Source organism: Notothenia rossii (genome assembly GCF_949606895.1).
Source record: "Notothenia rossii genome assembly, chromosome: 11".
Taxonomy (NCBI): domain Eukaryota; kingdom Metazoa; phylum Chordata; class Actinopteri; order Perciformes; family Nototheniidae; genus Notothenia; species Notothenia rossii.
Window position 1 is genome coordinate 23,620,030 of NC_136910.1, and position 20,944 is coordinate 23,640,973.

The 20,944-nt window shown below is 40.5% G+C and overlaps 1 protein-coding gene across 9 annotated transcripts in view; it reads right to left on the bottom strand.

Annotated features, from left to right (window-relative positions):
* rbfox3a (RNA binding fox-1 homolog 3a) overlaps positions 1-20,944 on the bottom strand; it is an 836,552-nt gene that overhangs the window by 8,725 nt on the left and 806,883 nt on the right. For 8 of the 9 annotated variants that reach the window (XM_079660089.1, XM_079660084.1, XM_079660083.1 and 5 more), the window contains 5 exons: positions 17,980-18,112; positions 16,882-16,921; positions 16,635-16,699; positions 11,173-11,251; positions 7,829-8,342 (listed from right to left, as the gene is read on the bottom strand). In XM_079660089.1, coding sequence (XP_079516215.1) covers positions 8,298-8,342; positions 11,173-11,251; positions 16,635-16,699; positions 16,882-16,921; positions 17,980-18,112 — 362 coding nt within the window. In that variant the 3' untranslated portion in view covers positions 7,829-8,297. Of the gene's footprint in view, positions 1-7,828; positions 8,343-11,172; positions 11,252-16,634; positions 16,700-16,881; positions 16,922-17,979; positions 18,113-20,944 lie in introns of those variants that run through there. The other variant, XM_079660085.1, reaches the window with a different exon arrangement.

The window sequence follows — 20,944 nt, forward strand, 5'->3', positions numbered from 1 at the left end:
TCTCATCTGTACCTTCTCTCATCTGTACCTTCTCTCATCTGTACCTTCATCTGTACCTTCTCTAATCTGTACCTTCATCTGTACCTTCATCTGTACCTTCTCTCATCTGTACCTTCATCTGTACCTTCTCTCATCTGTACCTTCTCTCATCTGTACCTTCTCTCATCTCTACCTTCATCTGTACCTTCTCTCATCTGTACCTTCTCTCATCTGTACCTTCATCTGTACCTTCTCTAATCTGTACCTTCATCTGTACCTTCATCTGTACCTTCTCTAATCTGTACCTTCATCTGTACCTTCATCTGTACCTTCTCTCATCTGTACCTTCTCTCATCTGTACCTTCATCTGTACCTTCTCTCATCTGTACCTTCATCTGTACCTTCTCTCATCTGTACCTTCATCTGTACCTTCTCTCATCTGTACCTTCATCTGTACCTTCTCTCATCTGTACCTTCATCTGTACCTTCATCTGTACCTTCTCTCATCTGTACCTTCATCTGTACCTTCTCTCATCTGTACCTTCTCTCATCTGTACCTTCATCTGTACCTTCTCTCATCTGTACCTTCATCTGTACCTTCTCTCATCTGTACCTTCTCTCATCTGTACCTTCATCTGTACCTTCTCTCATCTGTACCTTCATCTGTACCTTCTCTCATCTGTACCTTCATCTGTACCTTCTCTCATCTGTACCTTCATCTGTACCTTCTCTCATCTGTACCTTCATCTGTACCTTCTCTCATCTGTACCTTCATCTGTACCTTCTCTCATCTGTACCTTCATCTGTACCTTCTCTCATCTGTACCTTCATCTGTACCTTCATCTGTACCTTCTCTCATCTGTACCTTCTCTCATCTGTACCTTCATCTGTACCTTCTCTCATCTGTACCTTCTCTCATCTGTACCTTCTCTCATCTGTACCTTCATCTGTACCTTCTTTCATCTGTACCTTCTCTCATCTGTACCTTCTCTCATCTGTACCTTCTCTCATCTGTACCTTCATCTGTACCTTCTCTCATCTGTACATTCTCTCATCTGTACCTTCTCTCATCTGTACCTTCATCTGTACCTTCATCTGTACCTTCATCTGTACCTTCATCTGTACCTTCTCTCATCTGTACCTTCATCTGTACCTTCATCTGTACCTTCTCTCATCTGTACCTTCATCTGTACCTTCTCTCATCTGTACCTTCTCTCATCTGTACCTTCTCTCATCTGTACCTTCATCTGTACCTTCTCTCATCTGTACCTTCATCTGTACCTTCTCTCATCTGTACCTTCATCTGTACCTTCTCTCATCTGTACCTTCATCTGTACCTTCATCTGTACCTTCTCTCATCTGTACCTTCATCTGTACCTTCTCTCATCTGTACCTTCATCTGTACCTTCATCTGTACCTTCTCTCATCTGTACCTTCTCTCATCTGTACCTTCATCTGTACCTTCTGTCATCTGTGATGAGTCCTACTACCTCTTTAAATTGGCTCCCCTGTGGCTCCTTTGATAGTAGAAGTCTGCCCGGTTCATAAGTCTTTTGACTTGGGCTCTCTCACCTACAATCCCCCAGAGGAAAGTGTGTGTGGCTCTCTACTGGAGCCACGGTCATTTACAACCCAGACTGACTGTAGAGGTGCTCTGAAAGGATCACAAACAAGTAATCAACACTGAACATAAATATATAGAAGGCAGTGGACAAAATACCTTGAAATGTAGTAGGGAGGGGTGTAATCTGTCTTTACAACAGTTTGAAGCTAGTTCCGTAAATGATGTACTTTGGGGTGGTTTTTGTTCGGGAGTGACGTAAGAAAAGTAGGCTCAAAATGACTTTTGTCTTCATCACTCAGTTCAGTCTTCTATTCAGGGCTAACACTGATCTTCTCCTCCATCCTGGTAGTTACAGGTGTTCCATTTAAAATAGTCATTGCCAGATGAATCTGTCTTTACAAATCTTTGAAGAACCCAGAAGTTAGACTAAAGGTTACACTGGAATTGTGTTTCCTTTGTTATTTGACTCACAGTCGCGTGAAGCTTGGTGTGTGTGATGCTAGCTAATACCCAACTTCCCCTGATGATGAAAACTTAATTATTCGGGTTAAAATAAAAAGCCTAAATTTGTTCCATAAGTGAATTACTTGGTGTGATGTTACTATGGACGTTACGTAACAAAAGTTTGGTAATAACAGTTTGGGCTCGCACGGGGCACGAACTCATTTTGAATATCACTCTACTATTCAGTGTCAACATTTATCTTCTCTTGTATTTTGGTTTAAAATAGTCTTTGCGTGATTGTTTCAAACTGAAATATATTACATTTTTCAGCAAATACCATTCATACCATTAGGAGAAGAAGCACACACAGCACCGCATCTGAGCTACAGATTAAACAGTCCTTTGCTCTAAACTAGCTTATTAGCTTACCAGGTATCACATTTCTCAGAATGACCCTAACGCAGGTTCATCTTCTGTATGTGCAGAAGCATGGACCGTGGTTCTTTAGACTTCTGGCATATACTACTGCTCACATTCTAGTTAAAGTTCTAATGACTGATAACTCTCTGTGAAGTCCTTATAGGTGCATTTGAAGTTATATTGTCCACCCCTTATATGTCAGGGTTGAGGAAGGAGAAAGCTAAATATAGATGTAACTATATAGTATTTGGATGGTGACACAAGCTGCATCTTTATGACATTACTGTAGTAGCTGCCTTAATAAACGTTAACAGAGAGAGAAGAGTAAGCTCTTGCTCTGTGGATCATGACAACATAAACTGAAATGCTAGGGTATCATATAGAATCCTTTGAGGTTAGCTTTTATTTCTGAAGGCAATTTTTTCATGAGGATAAAGGGAAAGGAGAAACCTGTCTACCTTTATTGACACTCACTCCCCTATCTTTGTTCCACATTAATGGCACACTTGAATTTTTTTTTTTGGCCGGCTGCTTTATCCCTCAGCACAGACTTGGTGTTTTAGAGATGTCATAAAACACAGAAACAGACTGACAGTCGTTTCAATTTGTGCTCTCCATTTCCCCAACTGAAACCAGATCAAACAAACAGAAGGGCAGCAGATAAAGAAATAACGCGTCTTGCCCCAAAGCAGGAGATGGAGAGGTTATTCAGGAAACATTGCTATGAGACTCACAGAGTATGTGACCACAGACACACAGAAAGACCTTTCATTTCAACCAAAACAGTGTCAAAGCCTTTTCTTGTTATACAAAATGTTGCCGTTGTCTAACACCTAATCATAATATCATATGCTTTTCCTCTTTTGAAATATATTTTCTTCTTCTTTACGTAATAACCTAATAACAACAGTAAATACTATGCTATTACATGTCTTTTGTGATGCACAAATGGGAAATGACATTCAGAACCTTAATACAAACATACATTTAAAATAGCAAAGTGCATGGAAGAGCAATGGATCAAAGAAAAACATCTTTATTTACATTAATGATTAGGAAAAGCAGTATCCCATCAACGCTGAAAGTATATTCTACTCTATAGAACACGTAAAGCATGTTATGTGGATAGGAGTGAACCAGCTTTGAATGTAAAATGAACAATGAAGCACACTTGGTCAAGTTTTAAGCTTTTCCGCGGGACCTTTATTATGTGTTTTATATTATTTTAGTAATGAATATATCATAATATAAATCAGACAGAACCAAAACACAGTGTGACTTCTCTAAAACTCTGGGGCACTAGCGTTGGTTGTTTCTGTAAATGTATGTCCCAAAAGTGACTCAAACATAAATAGAACGACCAGGTTTGGTAATTTCCTGAAGTATTTATTAACAGATGTTACAAAAACATAAGGAAATAGAATATTTGTTGGCTACTATTTTCAGTGGCGGAATAATCCAGATGTGGTGCGATCTTGTTGTGAATATTCAGGGCAGCAGGACTTTTTTCTTTTTACATTGGACTTGGTAAATATGAACTATATCGTGTTTAATAATGAAGGAACAATGCAAAGGTGTGGCTCATTGATGTGTAAGTAATAGTTTACGGTACAGTACAATAAGAGGGAAGGATTATGGCAAACATAAACATAGAATGTAGCATTAATTGTAATTTGTAGTAGCCAGTTGCACAGTGTGCTTGATTTAAAGAAATAGTAGTCCAAAAAAAGACTTATGGTAAAACAGGGGGAAATATTACAATGGCCTTATCCTAGTTGAAAACAGCAAGAGAACCGAAGAAAAGACAGTCTGCAGACACACAACAGTGATAGCAATAGACCAACTAGTGTGAATGCTCAATGGTGTGTGTGTGTGTGTGTGTGTGTGTGTGTGTGTGTGTGTGCGAGTGTGTGTGTGAGAGAGAGAGAGAGAGAGAGAGAGAGAGAGAGAGAGAGAGAGAGAGAGAGAGAGAGAGAGAGAGAGTCTAGTCAGGCTGGTATATCTTCAAATGAGATCAGTGCTTATTGACTGAACTCTCTTATCTCTAATCTGCGGGGTAAATTGCCTCGGTTGCTTCTTCTCTTCACACTCCCCCTTTCTTCCTGCGCTACTGACTCCCCTCTTTACGATCCCATCAGACACAGCAGGCCCAGATGCTATTTACTGGTGGGGAAGTGTGTGTGTGTGTGTGCGTGCGTGTGTGCGTGCGTGCGTGCGTGCGTGCGTGCGTGTGTGTGTGTGTGTGTGTGTGTGTGGCTGTGGGAGAGCGAGTGAGATTGGTGGGTATGCTTGGGCGAATAAGGGAGGGTTGCTCTTAGCATATGTCTCCTCAGCATTTCAGGGAGTGCATGTTGGGACCAGACCATTCATTTGCTAATATCATTGATATATATCATTGACTGACATCAGCTTCAAGTTAATGATTCATACCCACATTTCCTCTCAGTAAATTGAAGGAGCTGTATCCCTGTGAACTAGCATATGTGTTCATTGGATAAGTGTAAATTCCTGAAGTGGATACATGACACAACCAATGCATGTATTATTTTCTAAACTTTGTCTTATTTGCCATTAACAGTAACACTTTGGTGAGTGATGTAAAAATGACATTGCTGATAGTTATCTAATGATACCGCAATGTTGGTTTACGTGTATGTTTCATGCTTTTAAAGATAAACATTTTCTGGTTAATTGTGGCACAACATAATAGGTTGTTAAGCAGACTTCCGTTTACATATCTTTGAAATTATTTAAATGAATTAACATCACTTTGTCTCGGGCAGCTCTGGGGCCTGTCCTATTACATTTGAAACATGCGAGCTGTAAATTTCAATACAAGATCATTTCCTCTTGCATGAATTTTGACACATTTAACTAATTCAGATGAACACCGTACTTGTGTTCCATGCATGAGAAAGGGCTAAAGGACTTGCAGGTCATTGTACATTAATGGAATTCTAATTTGTTTTAATGATTGAAAAGCAAGCCCCAAGTGCAGAAAATCCATAACTCAATATCTTTTGTTCAGTTGGTCAAGAAATGGGCGTTTTTTGGTGTTTATCAAGCTACTTATTTAATTTGTATGTTGCCTTATGTTACACTTCCAACACTGGGCTTCTCATCCTTTTCCCCCTTTAGTATCTTATTTTGTAATTCTTAAAATCCCGGTCATTAGCGATTTGTCTTTTTGTCATGTGAATAACAGCAGGAAATGTTGTTGTATTCTATTTCTAAGATTGTAAATGACTAAAACAATGAACTAGTACTCCTACATACTAGTTTAAACCAGTTTGTTTTTTAGTGACGTGCGACTATTGCAGACTGTAGCTGAAACTATACAAAACATTTTGATTTACGCTCTATTGTGTGCTTCTAATATTTTGTGCTTGTAATATTTTGTATTGCTTGCATTTTGGGATCTATATATCCTTGTTTTTCTTTACACCCAAAGTGATGGCCTGAATTTGTGGGTGAAGGAGAACATCAAAAGTCTGTTTCCTCAGAGTAAAGACAGATGACTGAGACAGAGAGGAATCGATACGGAGATACAGCAGGGTTTCCTCCCTGGATCTACACCTGTCTCCATATCGGCCAATCTATACCAAAACAATAAGAATCCTCCAGTGAAGCTCCTACAGTAATCCACTGTCAATGCTAACAATAAACAAATCCAAAGACATGTGAAAAGCTTACTTAATATTAATATACAAAGAAAACCTATATCGATATAGACGCCCGATAACTTATAACTTATCTTTCCTTTAACTTTTGCCTTTGTCGAACAGTAGACAATGAAGATGTACTGTATCTGTTTTATACTGAACATGTGTTTAGTTTTCAGAGGTATTTCATGATCTGGTAAACATATATGTTGAGAAAGTGATAGTAATAGTAAAATGGTAAAACGTATTGTATCTGAATCAGAATCTGCTGAATTGAATCGGTCAAATTGAATGAATTGTAAGAATCAAATTGTTTTAATTTGAATTAGGGTGACACGTTTAGATTTTCGCTAACGCTGGATATCACTGGGTTCAAAAGTTATTGTTAGCTATGCCAAGAAATTTGATTTGAAATTTGATGCCAAGAAAGTAGCTAACTGGAAAAATAGGGTGAAACACAATGCAATTCAGTCATCAGCCTATTGTAGACCAAACCAGAGCTAAAAGGAGTGGGAAAGTCTGACTTTTTTCACGAGGTGGACACAAATGACAAATTAATAATATTGTGTTTCTCTGTTTTGTGGGTGTTTGTGTAGACAATTGTTATGGCTAACAAGTTAGCCTGGTAAACGTGTTAGCGACATCCTTTAGTATACTTTATATTGTTCTGCACTCCAATGATCATGGTATTGAGATGTCTTTTTTAAACTAAATTCTCACATAGTCTTCCTATGGAGTCGAAACTATGTATCAGTATTCCTCCATATATGGGTCTAGATCAAATATAGGATTATTACTTGGTATGTGCTGGACGTGATGAGAGTGAGAAAAGAATGTCGTTTTCTCCTATAAAGCTTTTCAGCAGTAATGGGATACCTCCTGCCTCTGGCACTATGCCAACGATCAATGGGCTCACACGGCTGCCTATTCTGACAGTGGCTGCCATAGCTCTTGCATCACACCCTGCTATACATCACTTCCTCATGCATTCAGATTCGGTAATACATCACGCTCCTCCTTTCACCTTCTAGGTTATAAAATGCATCACTTCCTGGTAGCAGTTTCACCTTTAGGTGTGAGTCCCATTGGGTCAGGCTGAAAATCAGCTCTATTGGCTCACTTAGAATTGAGCCAGTTCTCTAAGGGGTGGAATGGCTGTATCATTTATTTAATAAATCCAGTGTGCCATGTGTTGTCCAAACAGTAATTGCTGAACATTTTAATGTATATAATTCTAGTTGCCATCACTGTGAACCCAGAAATGTTGAGTAGCCCAAAGTTTTATGTTAGAAATGTACAGTATGGGTCCCCAGCACATTGAAACTGCCGGATAATAACTTGCATAATGTTGAGCAATTTGCACAAGTACCATACATTGAGTTAACTAGCATTAATTAGCGTTATAGCCCACATGTGGACAATAGTTACAAAATGGCTTGGCAGATTTGGACAAAATCAGTCCATCAGCAGTACAAATATGGCCACTTTCTGGATAAAACCGCCAATGTTGATTCTGAAAATGTCAAAATTGCATCAAGCATCCTCAGTAATCCCTCAAAAATGTTCCAAATCGGCCAAGCCATTTTTAACTATTGTCCACATTGGCTATAATATTAATTAATGCTAATTAAGGCAACTTATGCCAATTTTGTGCAAATTGCTTAACATATGCATGTTAGCATTCGGCAGTTTCGATGTGCTGGGGAACTGTACTTTACATTTCTAACATAAAATGTTGAGGTACTCAACACTTCCGGGTTCACAATAGAGCTCTGAGCTGGCAAACTATATGGGGAAAATGAGTTCTTGAAACAATGAAGGTAGGGAAATAGGATGGAATTAAAAGAAGCACAAAAAGCCACCCCTAAGAGAGTTGTGGTCCAAAGAGTGAGAAGGAGCGAGACTACAGTTTGTCTACATTGACATTTGTTGTCTATTTTAACACTATACAGACATGTCAATGCAAATACATTCAATTAAAAACAAAAGAGTAACAAAATCTTCTTTTTAAAAAAAAGGTACATTACATCAATAAATGACAATGAGACACTCTGAAAATAGGGAAGCAACTTGAGAGTGATTTGCAGTTCATGGTCACATTTGTCACCTGGAAGCATTTTTTTTTTTTTCCATGAAGAGAGTGAAGATGATCATTTAGTCATTTCATTTGTTGCTGTTTTTTGAGTGTCTGTTTTGCGGGAGAGCAAATGGGGCGTGTCTCTCTCTTTCTAGTAGGGAGTGAAGCGACTGCACCCTCCTCTGTAAAGGCTAGCCTGCAACATCAAAGATGAAAAAGCTCCAATCAGTATTCAATGTAGAACCTTTGTAATACTATTATTAGAAATGAACTTCTCTCTTTCCTCCAAAGAAACGTTCCTCCCTTTTTCCAATTGTTTTTTGTTTAATTAATACATTGGCAAGGAAACATTACAAGCTAGATTTTGAAAGTAGTACTTTCTGACAGTGCAGGGCATGTGTGCAAAACGTTCAGCTTTTTTGCCATTCTAATAATGTTTGAATGAAACATTAGCGACCCTAGAACTGCTACTTGGCATTAAGCCTGCCACACATTTGCCATAAAACAAGCTCTCCAGTGAATCCACAACCAAATCATTACAACAAACAATGCTCTCAACCCTTTGCATTCAAACCGTCCTGGCTTTACTGTAAATACAACTGTGTCTGAAACACTCTCTATTGAGGCTCTGCTCAGACCAAACTTATAGCCGGATAAGGACGTAAATATTTGACGATTCTTCCAACCTCAGATCATATTCAATGACAACGTCCAATACGCAAAACTAAAACATCCTACAATCCACAATATCCAGGTATGATGAAAAGGTACGATTAAAATAGTACCCCACATATCTAGCATTATACTCACGTTAAATATTGTCATAACATTGTCGATTTGACAGTTAGAAAATAAAGATTTTAAGAGATTCAGGTGTGTTATCCCATCCCTGTCTCCTAAGAATGACGTTTCCATTCAACAAAACTGCATTCTCAAAAATGTTTCAAGGTAACTCAAGTATTTGCTTTAAACACGTTAATGTTCTGAATTGGCACAAAATGAATTGGTTTGGTTAAACGGATGCTGATCTGTTTAAAAATATGTATGTTTATTATGCTAAATATTAGTTTGACAAATCCACCCACTCTGACAGGCTCCCTACACAGAGTCTGCATTGGAAACATCTCTGTGACATTTCAAGAACAACATATCCTCTTATGTGTAATTGTCAATGCAGTTTTGTTGTATGGGAACATATTTTTTTTCCTTTATCAGTTGATGTAACTTTGAGCCTCTAGACTCAAGCAGACTTAGTAAGGCTAAGGTTAGGGAAAGATTATGGTTAACATTAAATGGAAGGTGAGCGTTACAATTCTATCTCACTGATGGGACATCAGACTCTGGTCTTTTGCATGAGATTTCAATTTGACTCTCTATCTCCCTACAAAAACAACATACCACTTTGTGCATTGAAAACAAATGTCAGCATTGGACCGAACTTGTGAAGTTTAGAATTGTCAAATATGGATAGATTTGTACGACACTTGACCCTTGATAACACTGTGTTAAATATTCCTGCCACCTCATTCATATCAACAATAGCCTTTTATGAACAAATCCACTCCGTTAAATCACACCCATCTGTAGCATCACACCTACACCAACTCCAGTATTTATAACTCAGCCTTGTCCACAAAGCCTGCAACCAGATTCCTTACATATTTCCACAGGAGTCAGGCAACTCCATCCCATAATGTTGTATCCTGCATACATCTGAAATTCTATACATAGCACCAACTTGTTTCCCTTTATGTAGAGGATTGTTAGACCAAACCACACAAGGCAAGATGGTGTGGATTCATTTTGATTAAAGAAATTCCCCTCAAAAGAAGTTTGGTGAACAATATCCTACTCATCCAACCCATTATTCTACCTTAGAATCACAACTAGACCTGACACCTGATTTGGTCTTATAAAGTTTTGTTTGAGGCTACAGTTCACAATGTGCCCCATCATAAAGTTTAAGATACATTGAATATTAGGAAAACATTAATAGTGAGAAGATTGGCTATAGTAGGAGGGCGAAAAAGGGAGGAGTAATTTGAAGAGAAAAGAGAATAAAATGTAATAAGGAGGAAAACAGAGGCCACTTTTTTGATTAAGTAAATGAAGAGGACATTTTTTCGTAATTAATGAAGGCTTTTAGCTAGCAGCTGCTCTAGGGGGGGGGGGGGGTGTTTCGGTTACACATGGGGGAGATGGTAGGGCTTTCCACTTCCATCATTACAAGCACGTCAGCACTTAGCATCAACCCTTATCTCATCCGTCCAACATTTTGCACCAAGCAGCAGCTTCAGATGCAATTGGTTTGCTACCAAGAACTCTCATTCTCCCTCTCTTTCCCCTATTTCCCTTCATTTGTGATCCATCTCTCTCTCCTACTTTAATCTCCCGTGGCACGTCAAAGCATTTACTGGATGGTCGTTAATCTTTGGAGGAAATCTCTACCCACACCCACGAAATAAAACAAATTGTACTTTCAGTTTTCATCTTTGATGTTAGCTGCAAAGCTAGCTAAAAACAAACATTAACTATTCAACCCGGCTCCCTTTGCAAAATTTGAAGAGACTGTTTTTTTTTCCATTTTGGGAGGAACTCTCAGTCTCAATTGGATTTCAAGCAAGTAGCTTACAGCCAATCAAATTGGATGGGGAGTTTGAGAATAAGGCAATATCCCCTTTTTCATTCACTGAAGTGGCAAAGATTCACATTAAACATTATTAAAATGGGTCTCTCAGAGGAGACACAACACATAGGAAAAACAAAGCGTAAAAAAAACCTGTACAATATAATAGCGTCAGCAGATGATCTGATTTAAGTTATTAATTTACAATTAGCAGTTCATTTAGTTCAGTAGCTCACATACAGTATATGGACCAGAACATTTTGTTTTCATGTAAAATGTGTCTCCTGTAAAGTTAAACATCCATTTTCAAGGTACTGGATGCTGAAAAAGCTCCAGGTCATCTCACCACATTCAGTTTTGCACATTGACAGTCAGCAGCTAAGAAACAGGAAACACTCACCATAGTCCCCACACTGTAGGTAGCTGCAGGACCAATCGCATGGTGATATGGGTCTGCTGTTGCATAGACTCTGCCATAACTACAAAGAAGAAAACATGCAGAAAAAAAGGGTTCACCATGAGAATTAGTTATACACTTTGTGATGTTTGATAGACAAATGTAAATAATCACCATTCACGGATATATTTCAAACATCATTGTCTCTATGGGAATTGCACAATGTTTGACTCAAATAACTCACTCAGAAAGGGGCAACATGTTAGAAACTGTGCAACCACACACAAAAAAAACCCTCTGCCCCCTGTCTTGTCTCAAAGTCCATTTTCTACAATATGAAGGCATGGGTGGATCAGCTTGAAAGAGGGCCGTTGGGCAGATTTGGGTTGTGGGCTCCTCCAGCACCCCTGACTCTCCTGCTATCATTACATCTTGTAGGTTTCTATAACCTTTAAGTATCCTTAAGGTAACCACAGCAGCAAACAGCAGACTTCTCAAAAAAAATCTTACATACGGTATTTGTATAAAGAATGGTGCACCAAGGAATCTGAACGTTAAAACAAATGTATAAAGGTTATAGATCAATGCATCCAACACCAATGATATGTGTTGATACAGTTCTAAGTATGGTTCCAGATGGACGGTTTACATTCAAAACACAATTAGTTTGAATTGTATTTTAAAACTTTAAAGGGGCCCTATTATACTTTTGGGGTTTTCTTTTCCTGTAGTGTGTTCTTTAGGTTTTTGTGCATGTGAATGATCTGCTAGGCTAAAATCCCTGAGTCCCCCGCCGCCCCACCCCAGACAGAGGGTGAAAAGGGGTGCTGCAGCACAGGCAGTATGAGAAAAATAAAGAGCTGTTTGAACATTAAAGCATGGAGACATGTCACAGTAGAGACACGACATACTGATATGAACCTGGACATGAGCAGAACAGGCCCCCTTTAAATGTAGAGATCTAAATGTTATTCCTAACTTTATTTAATGATGTGAATAACTCCCAACAGATACAGACAGCTTGGCAGCTATGGAGTTAGTTAGAGCAGCAGATTTATGATCAGAGTGACATTTTGACTTATGCCCCAAACATAAAACTATATAGATTATTTGAACCAGTACAAATCAAAGGAGAATTTAATCAGTCGGGAAATACTCTGTTAATTGTTTCCCCTTTCCCCAACTCCAACCACCAGATATAAACCTTTTGCATGTTGGCTTTGATGGAATAGGCCTGAGAATGGATAGGGAGTGCCAACCGGCCACAATGAGTATGCATGAGACACATAAGGTATTAGGTCGTCGATTTTTACTGGGGTCCGGAGGAGAGATCTATAATCATTTCCTCCTCTCACTCACGCTAAGAACAGGCCTATTGGATGAAAATGCAATCGATGTCTCCCTATAAATGTACGTTGTAAAGGTGAGAGTGTGTGATTGCAATGATTTGTTTTACCCGTTTCAATTTATGAGAAAAAGGGGACAAGTGTTTTATCTTCCAGATGATGGGGAGGGATTGCGATAAAAGTAACATCAGCCCGAATAAGAAAAAGAGAAAGATAAGAAAAAAGAATTGGGCAGATAGATGGCTGAGCGGGGGGAGCAATACGATTATGAACAAGGAGAACAATTAGAAAAATCATCCTTTGGGATTGGGGAAACATATATGGGTTTGTGAAGACGAAAATATTTTTGAAGGGAAAGGTAGGGGACAAAAAAAGAAGAACATCATTATGGTGAGAGCCAGTTCTTCTCTCTGTTGGTGTCCCACACCTTTTCCCCTTGTGCCATCTTCTTCTTCACCTCTTCCTCCCCTCTAACTGCCATCTCCGCATTTGTCTCTCTTTTTGTCTCTTGGGGCTTATTTCCAGTCTTTTCACAAGCACTGGCTTGGAACTAATCCTCCACGTCCCTCTCTTTTTCTCATTCCAACTCTCCATCCCTCCTTCTATGATGCCACCAGACTGCTTTATTTATATTCCTCTATTCCTGTCTGGTTTGTTTATTCTCCTCTAAAAGAAAAAGGGAAGCCAACGTAGGTCTGGAGGGCAAAGATAAGAGGCTGCGGGGATGCACCACCATGTGTTACAGAGGGAGAACCAAGGGAAGGATGGAAGCTGGGCGTAAATGGAAGGAGGAAGGAAGGAAGTTAACGGCTGCAAAATATATTTCCATCAATGATCAGTTGCTATCATTTCTGCATTAGTCTAGGTTCAATCTGTTCAATCAGTGCAACTCACTCTTTCTGTGGAAATAGTACAACATACTTCCCTAAATAAACACAAACACATGTCCATAAAGCTGCTTAGAAGTCATAGAACAATGACATATTCAGGGACTGTGAAACAAGAACGGCTATCACGTTTGACTTTTCAAAGCATGGATAAAATCCTAGAAATTGAAACCCTAAAAAAATACTGTCTCCGTGGGTGTGAGTGTTCAAAGCTAGTACCATTTGTTGCTTTGTAGCGATTTGTAGTGATTGTGCTAAAGGTGGCTAGCATGGTGGTCGGAACATCGGCTATCCACACTGAAATCAGGGATAAACCAAAGAGACGGAGAGGAAAGCTGGGACCAAATGTATAGAGAAAAGGAGATATATTCTGTGTCATCATGGGCAACGTAAGCTAATAATCGAGAAGCTAACAGGCTTAGCTCAGACGAAAAATCTGGAAAGTAGTTTATTTTGCTTTATGGAAACATGGCTGAATCCAGGATATATCTGACAACAACGTATCCATCAATGGCTTCCGGATTGTTCCGACAACGTTTCCATCAGCTACATTTCTTTTAATGGCTTCAGGAGCGTTTGGCTCGACAAGGATTGCATAGATGCATCACCATTACTTCAGCATGTGGGGGGTCCTTTGCTGTGGAAAACCTCCTGCCTCATTCCTGAGCCTCAGACGCTTTGTCCCTGTGGCTACAAGGACGTTTATTGCAATTTTTTTTTACTTAAATGTATGCTTATATACATGTATTTATTTCATTTGAATGCAGTGCAACTGTCAAACCACTATGCTCGCCAACTTTAGCACGATCACTTCTTCCTGGTGTGAACAAATATCACTAGCATTGACCTTTAACACCCACACCCATGGAGAAAATTTTATTTAAGGGTTTCAGTTTCAATTTCTAGGATTTTATCCATACCATGAAAAGTCAAAAGGTAAAAGCAGTTCTTGTTTCACAGTCCCTGGAATAGTATTTCGTATGTTTGATTGAAATTATGGAAGAATAATAACTTGATGGTGATGGTCAGTCCTGGTTGCCTTTTTTGCTTACTCGTACCTTTAAATGTAGACAGTGGTATCCTGTGTGTGTCTAAAGGGACAGTATAGAGGCACTCCCTACAAAACCTCTCTTATCCCCCAATAAATATAACTCCTCCACCTCCACCAGCCTCTGTCCCCTCTGCTCTGAACTCCACCTCTCTGCCTGGGCTTCCCTTTAAATCAGGAGGGCTTATAAAAAAAAGAATGAGAGAGACACAGCGGGGAGAGTTATACTAAACATCAGCCACAACGAGAGTATGAATAACGGTAAGAGTGAGAAGGAGGGAATGTGTGAGAGGAGGAAATAAGGGAATTAAATAGGTCTTGTTGAGAGACGTGCCCTCTCACCTCTTCTCCGCTGCGTTCATAATCCTCCCGAGCACATCGCTTGCTCCTTGCCTCTGATAAATCGTACATTATCGGAGGCCTACAGGCTACCGCTGTGGCTGTTTCTTATCAGGTCTGACATGCTCAATCTCCGTAAGATTAGCTCTCCAAGCATACACACACATCTAGACGGCTAACACACTAGAACAGGGGTCTCAAACTCAGTTTAGCTCAGGGGCCACATACAGCTAAATCTGATCTCAGGAGGGCAGGACCATTACAGTCATAGCATAATAACATATAAATAAAAACAATTCCAAGTCACTGTTATCTGAAACCGAACAATGTAGTATTTCACTTTATGATCCAAACAGCTTGTCAAGATGTAGAAATGATTTGACATTGAACTGACACACCAGCATACACATTAAAGTGTGAACTATTAAGGAAGAAGTTATCTCCCTGCCTTGTTCATTTATAAAATGCATACATACAAAATACATAAAAGTTGTGTAAATTGCAGCTTATGTCTTCTCTGTAAATGTTACACTTTGCAAAGTCATCCCGCAGGCTGGATTGGACCCTCTGTAATCGATCAGAGTTGAGGGAGAAACATTTAGCTCTGAAGGGAATGATAATCCAAAGATGGAGTGGATCAAGTTTCCCGTTCTGTTTACAACTGCTATCCTACAGGTGAGTCTCTGTGGAGGTTATTGGGCTGTTTACAGGCGGCTGTGGCTCAGGAGGTAAATGGGCATCTACCAATTAGAGGGTCAGTGATTCAAGCCACTGAAGTCAACATGTCCGTGGTCAAGATACCCACATTTCTCTGGTGGGCATGTCTGTGGTGCTGTGGTGTATTGAAAAACATCAGCTTATTGACATGTAATGTACAGAATGGAAATAGGTGTTTATATAACCAAACTGTCATAGGTACTCCCTAACTGCCGACTGGGGAGCACCCAAAAGAACCACTATGGTTGTTTTTGAGCTTGCATTAGCTGCAGCAGCTCTCACTTGTTCTTTGGCTCAGTGGGTGTGGGATCATAAAACAGTGAACTCCTGGACTTCACTGTGGGCCCTTTCTCCGTGCTTTCCGTCACTTTTCTTTGTGCTGTGTGCTGTTTACACGGCTAACAGTGTTTTTGAATTATTTGTTGCTGCTGCTGCAATGGCCAGTTTGGCAATTCTCCGTACAGTTATCTCACTCATGGTTCGTCATGTCTCATGTTGGGAGAGTACCTTCTCCAAAATAGGATACAATTCTTTCAAAACGGCAAAAGAAAAAAAGATGTTCACCAGTGGGGTATTCACTGATGTATTGTTATCATGTTGTGTATATATATGTATAACATAACGCAAACATCTATTAAGCTTGTGTTAACAACGGACCTTATTTTAGTCTTCTAACCAAAAACATGTTCAAAAAACTGTTGACTTTAAGTCAAGGTAACTGAAAGGGGGAAATGCTAACTTTGTGGGTTTTAGGCTATGGTTTTAGGACTCATTCTGGCACCAGACTATTATATGTGTTATACCTGCTTCTATTAGATCAAACTGCATTCAAAAAGAGATTACATCTAAAGAAGCTACTGCTGCTATTAACACACAACATTTATAGTTTTCAGTCTCTGTTGTTTCTCTACAAGACGTCACAACATTCAATGTCGGGTTTCCCTTCTTTTAGTGCGTGAGAGGGTTTTTAAACTGAGCATCCACCGATCAATACATTCCTGGTAGTGTTTTGAGGCAGCTGAGGTAAGGGGTACCCTCAAAAGTAATGTTGAAATGCAACTAGTCACTATTATGAAGATGTAAACAGAGTACTTTTTAGTGACACTCAGAAGTAAACAGCCAACATACCTGTCACTGTACGCAGCTGCAGCAGTGCCAGCTGGCTGGGCATATCTGTACGCTGCATACCCGCCCTGAGGAGAGACAACAGGTTCAATACCACCTTGAATCAGAAGCATGAGATCCACCAAAGTGAAAGCGCACATACGACAAGGTAAAGCATATGTTGACAATCAGTACCAAACAGTTTTGCTACAGTATAGTGAATAACTTCGTGAAGATTGAATAAAAATGCTTATAAAATTGTTTTACTTACATATATTTCTGCACCATAAAAGCCATCCTGGTAGACCACACTGTGGACAGAAGATGTCAAATGTAAGGCATTGAAGTAAGGGGCGCTGCACTCAACGTCGTTTCTCTGAGCAATCTGCCATTTCTTTGTGCCACTTTTCAGAAAAATGCCGGAGACGTCAATATAGAAACAGTATGAGAAGTTTGTTTTTCACTACGCCTTCTAGACGGAAACTACCTATCTACATATCGCTCAGTTTGAAGCTAGATCACATTGAAACCAAGCAGCACAACATTTTTTAATCAATGAATTACCCTTAACCACTAACATTAACCCTAAAGAAACATGTTATTTAGTTTAAAATGCAAACGGCTGAATAAAATAAAAAAACATATATATTATCAGCACAATGAATGACTCATTCAGTAGTTCCATATGGTCAAACAGCACCATTCATTCATTACTCTTCCCTCATCCTCCTGCCTTTCCTCCCCCTCTTCCTCTCATTGTATTCTTTCTAACGCAGCACGCTCCTTTATTCTCCTTCTCTCTCTTCATGTCTGACCCTCTCATTTCACTAGGTCTCTTGCCCCCCCTGCAGCGGGCCCACTGGAGTGTGCCGAGCAGGTCACAGCAGTCCATTCACAGCCGAATAAAAAACGACACATTAGAAAAAAGAGAGACACATTTGGCCATTCTAGAATCAAACAGCAATTTTCCGCTCTATTAGAAGGCAGCCTTTTTGTTTTCCCTCTCACCATTTTTCTGTTACTGTGTGTGTGTGTGTGTGTGTGTGTGTGTGTGTGTGTGTGTGTGTGTGTGTGTGTGTGTGTGTGTGTGTGTGTGTGTGTGTGTGTGTGTGTGTGTGTGTGTGTGTATGTGTGTGTGTGTGTGTGTGTGTGTTGGCTTATGTGTTTGAGTAACTCCAATTCAATTTTTGCAGTAGCATGTTTTCAGTCTTGGAGACGTTTCCTACACTGTTTATTTAATTATGTGTGTTGTTGTAGTGTTCTAGGTGTGTGTGTGTGTGTGTGTGTGTGTGTGTGTGTGTGTGTGTGTGTGTGTGTGTGTGTGTGTGTGTGTGTGTGTGTGTGTATGTGTGTGTGAGCAGTCACTCACGCTCCATAGGCAGGGATGGGTGGAGGAGGGGGTGCAGCACGGAATGTGTTGTAGACGGCGCGACCCCTCCCTCTCAAATGGGCACCTCTGTAGGCCACAGCTGCTCCTGTGCTGGGGTACGGGAACCCTGTCACTGAGGGACACACGTAACACACACAATATGTTACTTTTTATACTAAGTTACATCATTTTCATGCATAGTCACACAAAATGTAAAGAATATGGCCGTCAGAGGAGGAAGAAGGACTGAAATCCTCTACTTAAGTTAATGTAGAAATGTGAAGTTTTCAAATTTCAAAGGTCGTTAATTCCAAGTAAAAGTAGATAAGTATTTTTATTTAAAGGGTACGTCTGGAGTGGTTTTGGAAGGTTCCAGATCACTATTTTCAATAAAATGTATAAAGGAAAAGAAGACAAGATCTGTCCCTCAAATCTATATCTTTCTAAAGGGCAACACACACTTAGACTGCTCTCTGTAGTGATTATTATAGATCACACGTCCTCCCTCTGTGTTTGTGCTCTGATGCACACTAAGGGAATGCTGCATGGGTTGGAGTGAAACTGTCCCGGATCACAGTTTAATTATAATGCCTGGGGACAATGCGTTTGATTAAATAGCAGTTTTAGACATAATATTGAATTTTATTGTGCAGTCACACTAAAATTAAATATGTTTTTCAGAATAATTGCTGATCATTCACTCAAACAGTTACTATGTGTAGAAACTGTTTCCCATGTCTTTTTAGAAAACACATAGAAAGCATATTCCCACTGTTGTGCCTTGCAGGTAAATGTTGGAGGACTCAAAGCCTTTTTAAAAATGTAATGGTCTTAGTTTAATCAATAATGTAGCTCACACACCAATTTACATCAAATATAATAACCTGGAAGATCATGTTAACACGACAATAATTACAAATGGAAAGATAGATTGTGTTTCTATATCATGAAGAAAAGTTCTTCAATGATCAGAAAAAGTCTGGTTTTCATTAAAACGCTCAATCACATTTCGTATTGCAAATGTGAATGTGCGATCTTCAGACAAGAACAACTTAACATGATATAGGAACATATAAAGAAGGATACAGGACTAGGAATGATGGAGGGGGGGGGGGATAAGGAGGTGAGCTGGCAGTAAAGAGGAACAGAGAGCAGGTGGAGGTCGGCTCAGAGTTTGGCAGTAGGGACACAAAGCAGATGGCCTTATTGTTTGGAGAGGCAGATTCAGCCTGAGGCCATCCTTCATCACACACACACACACACACACACACACACACACACACACACACACACACACACACACACACACACACACACACACACACACACACACACACACACACACACACACACACACACACACACACACACACACACACACACACACACACACACACACAAACACACGCACACACACACACACACACACACACACACACACACACACACACACACACACACACACACACACACACACACACACACACACACACACACGCGCACACACACACACACACACACACACACACACACACACACACACACACACACACACACACACACACAGAAACACACCAGGATCACCCCTGCAGACACGGGGTGGCATGATGATGGGATGTGAGCTGGTTCAGCTGAAGGTCCCTGTTCAACCTTCAGTCAACAAGGGGAGCAAGGCCCACACACACACACACACACACACACACACACACACACACACACACACACACACACACACACACACACACACACACACACACACACACACACACAGACACACACACACACACACACACACACACACACACACCATCATCATCATCATCGGCGGTCACTCGTAGTCGAGTATGACTGTCCTCCTTCTTGGTATTTGTGGGTCTTCAGGTGGGCATAGAGGCCGATTCTGGACCCGATTATCCTTGTGCAGTGTGGACATGGGAATGTAGTGGTGGAGGGTTTGGGTTGGACCTGTTTGGTGGTTGCTCTCTCCTTCCTGAATCTGCGCTTGTCTTGTCATGGCAGAGTCATGTCATGTCATTGTCATGGCAGAGGTCATCATTATATAGTGCAGCACCCTCACGGACAAGGTTTCTCCAGGTCCTGCTGTATGTTGTCCAGGCTTCTGATCCATACAGAAGAGTGGGGAGCACCACAGCTTTATAGACCAATATTTAGGTCTTTGCTTGGAGGTCACGGTTCTCAAAGAGTCTCTTCCTATAGCCTTGAGAAAGCCCCACTGACACAGCTGAGGCGATGGTGTATTTCATCATCAATAACGGCTTTTGATGATAGGAGGCTGCCAAGGTATGGGAAGTGGTCCACATTTTCCAGTCTGATGTTGTCAATGGAGATGTTTGGGGGTAGGACAGGCGTACTGCTGTTTGGTGGTGGTTGGTGGAGGATTTGAGTCTTTTTTATGTTGATGGCTAGACCAAGCTGTTTGTATGCTTTCGCAAAGGCTGATAGGATACCCTGTAGGTCCTCTTCCGAGAGGGCTACAAGGGCGTTGTCGTCCGCATACTGCAGCTCCATGATCGATATGGTGGTGGTTTGACCTTTAGCCCTGAAACGGTTGATGTTGAGGAGTTGGCCGTCAGTTCTGTACATGATGTTGACTCCCTGGGGCAGATGCTTGCTTGTGAGATGTAGGATAGCAGCAACAAAGATGGAGAATAGCGTTGGAGCGATGACACATCCCTGTTTGACTCCTGTGTCGACCACGAAGGGTTCAGTTTCGTCTCCACTGCCACTGAGTACCGTGGCTGACATATTGTCATGCAGCAGTCTCAGTACCCGGACGTATTTTTCTGGGCAGCCAATCTTTGCCAGTACCGGCCAGAGGGCCTGACGGCTCACTGAGTCGAAGGCTTTGGTGAGGTCGATGAAGGCCATGTATAATGGTTGATTTTGTTCTCTGCATTTTTCTTGCAGTTGGCGAGTAGTGAAAATCATGTCTGTAGTGCCTCTG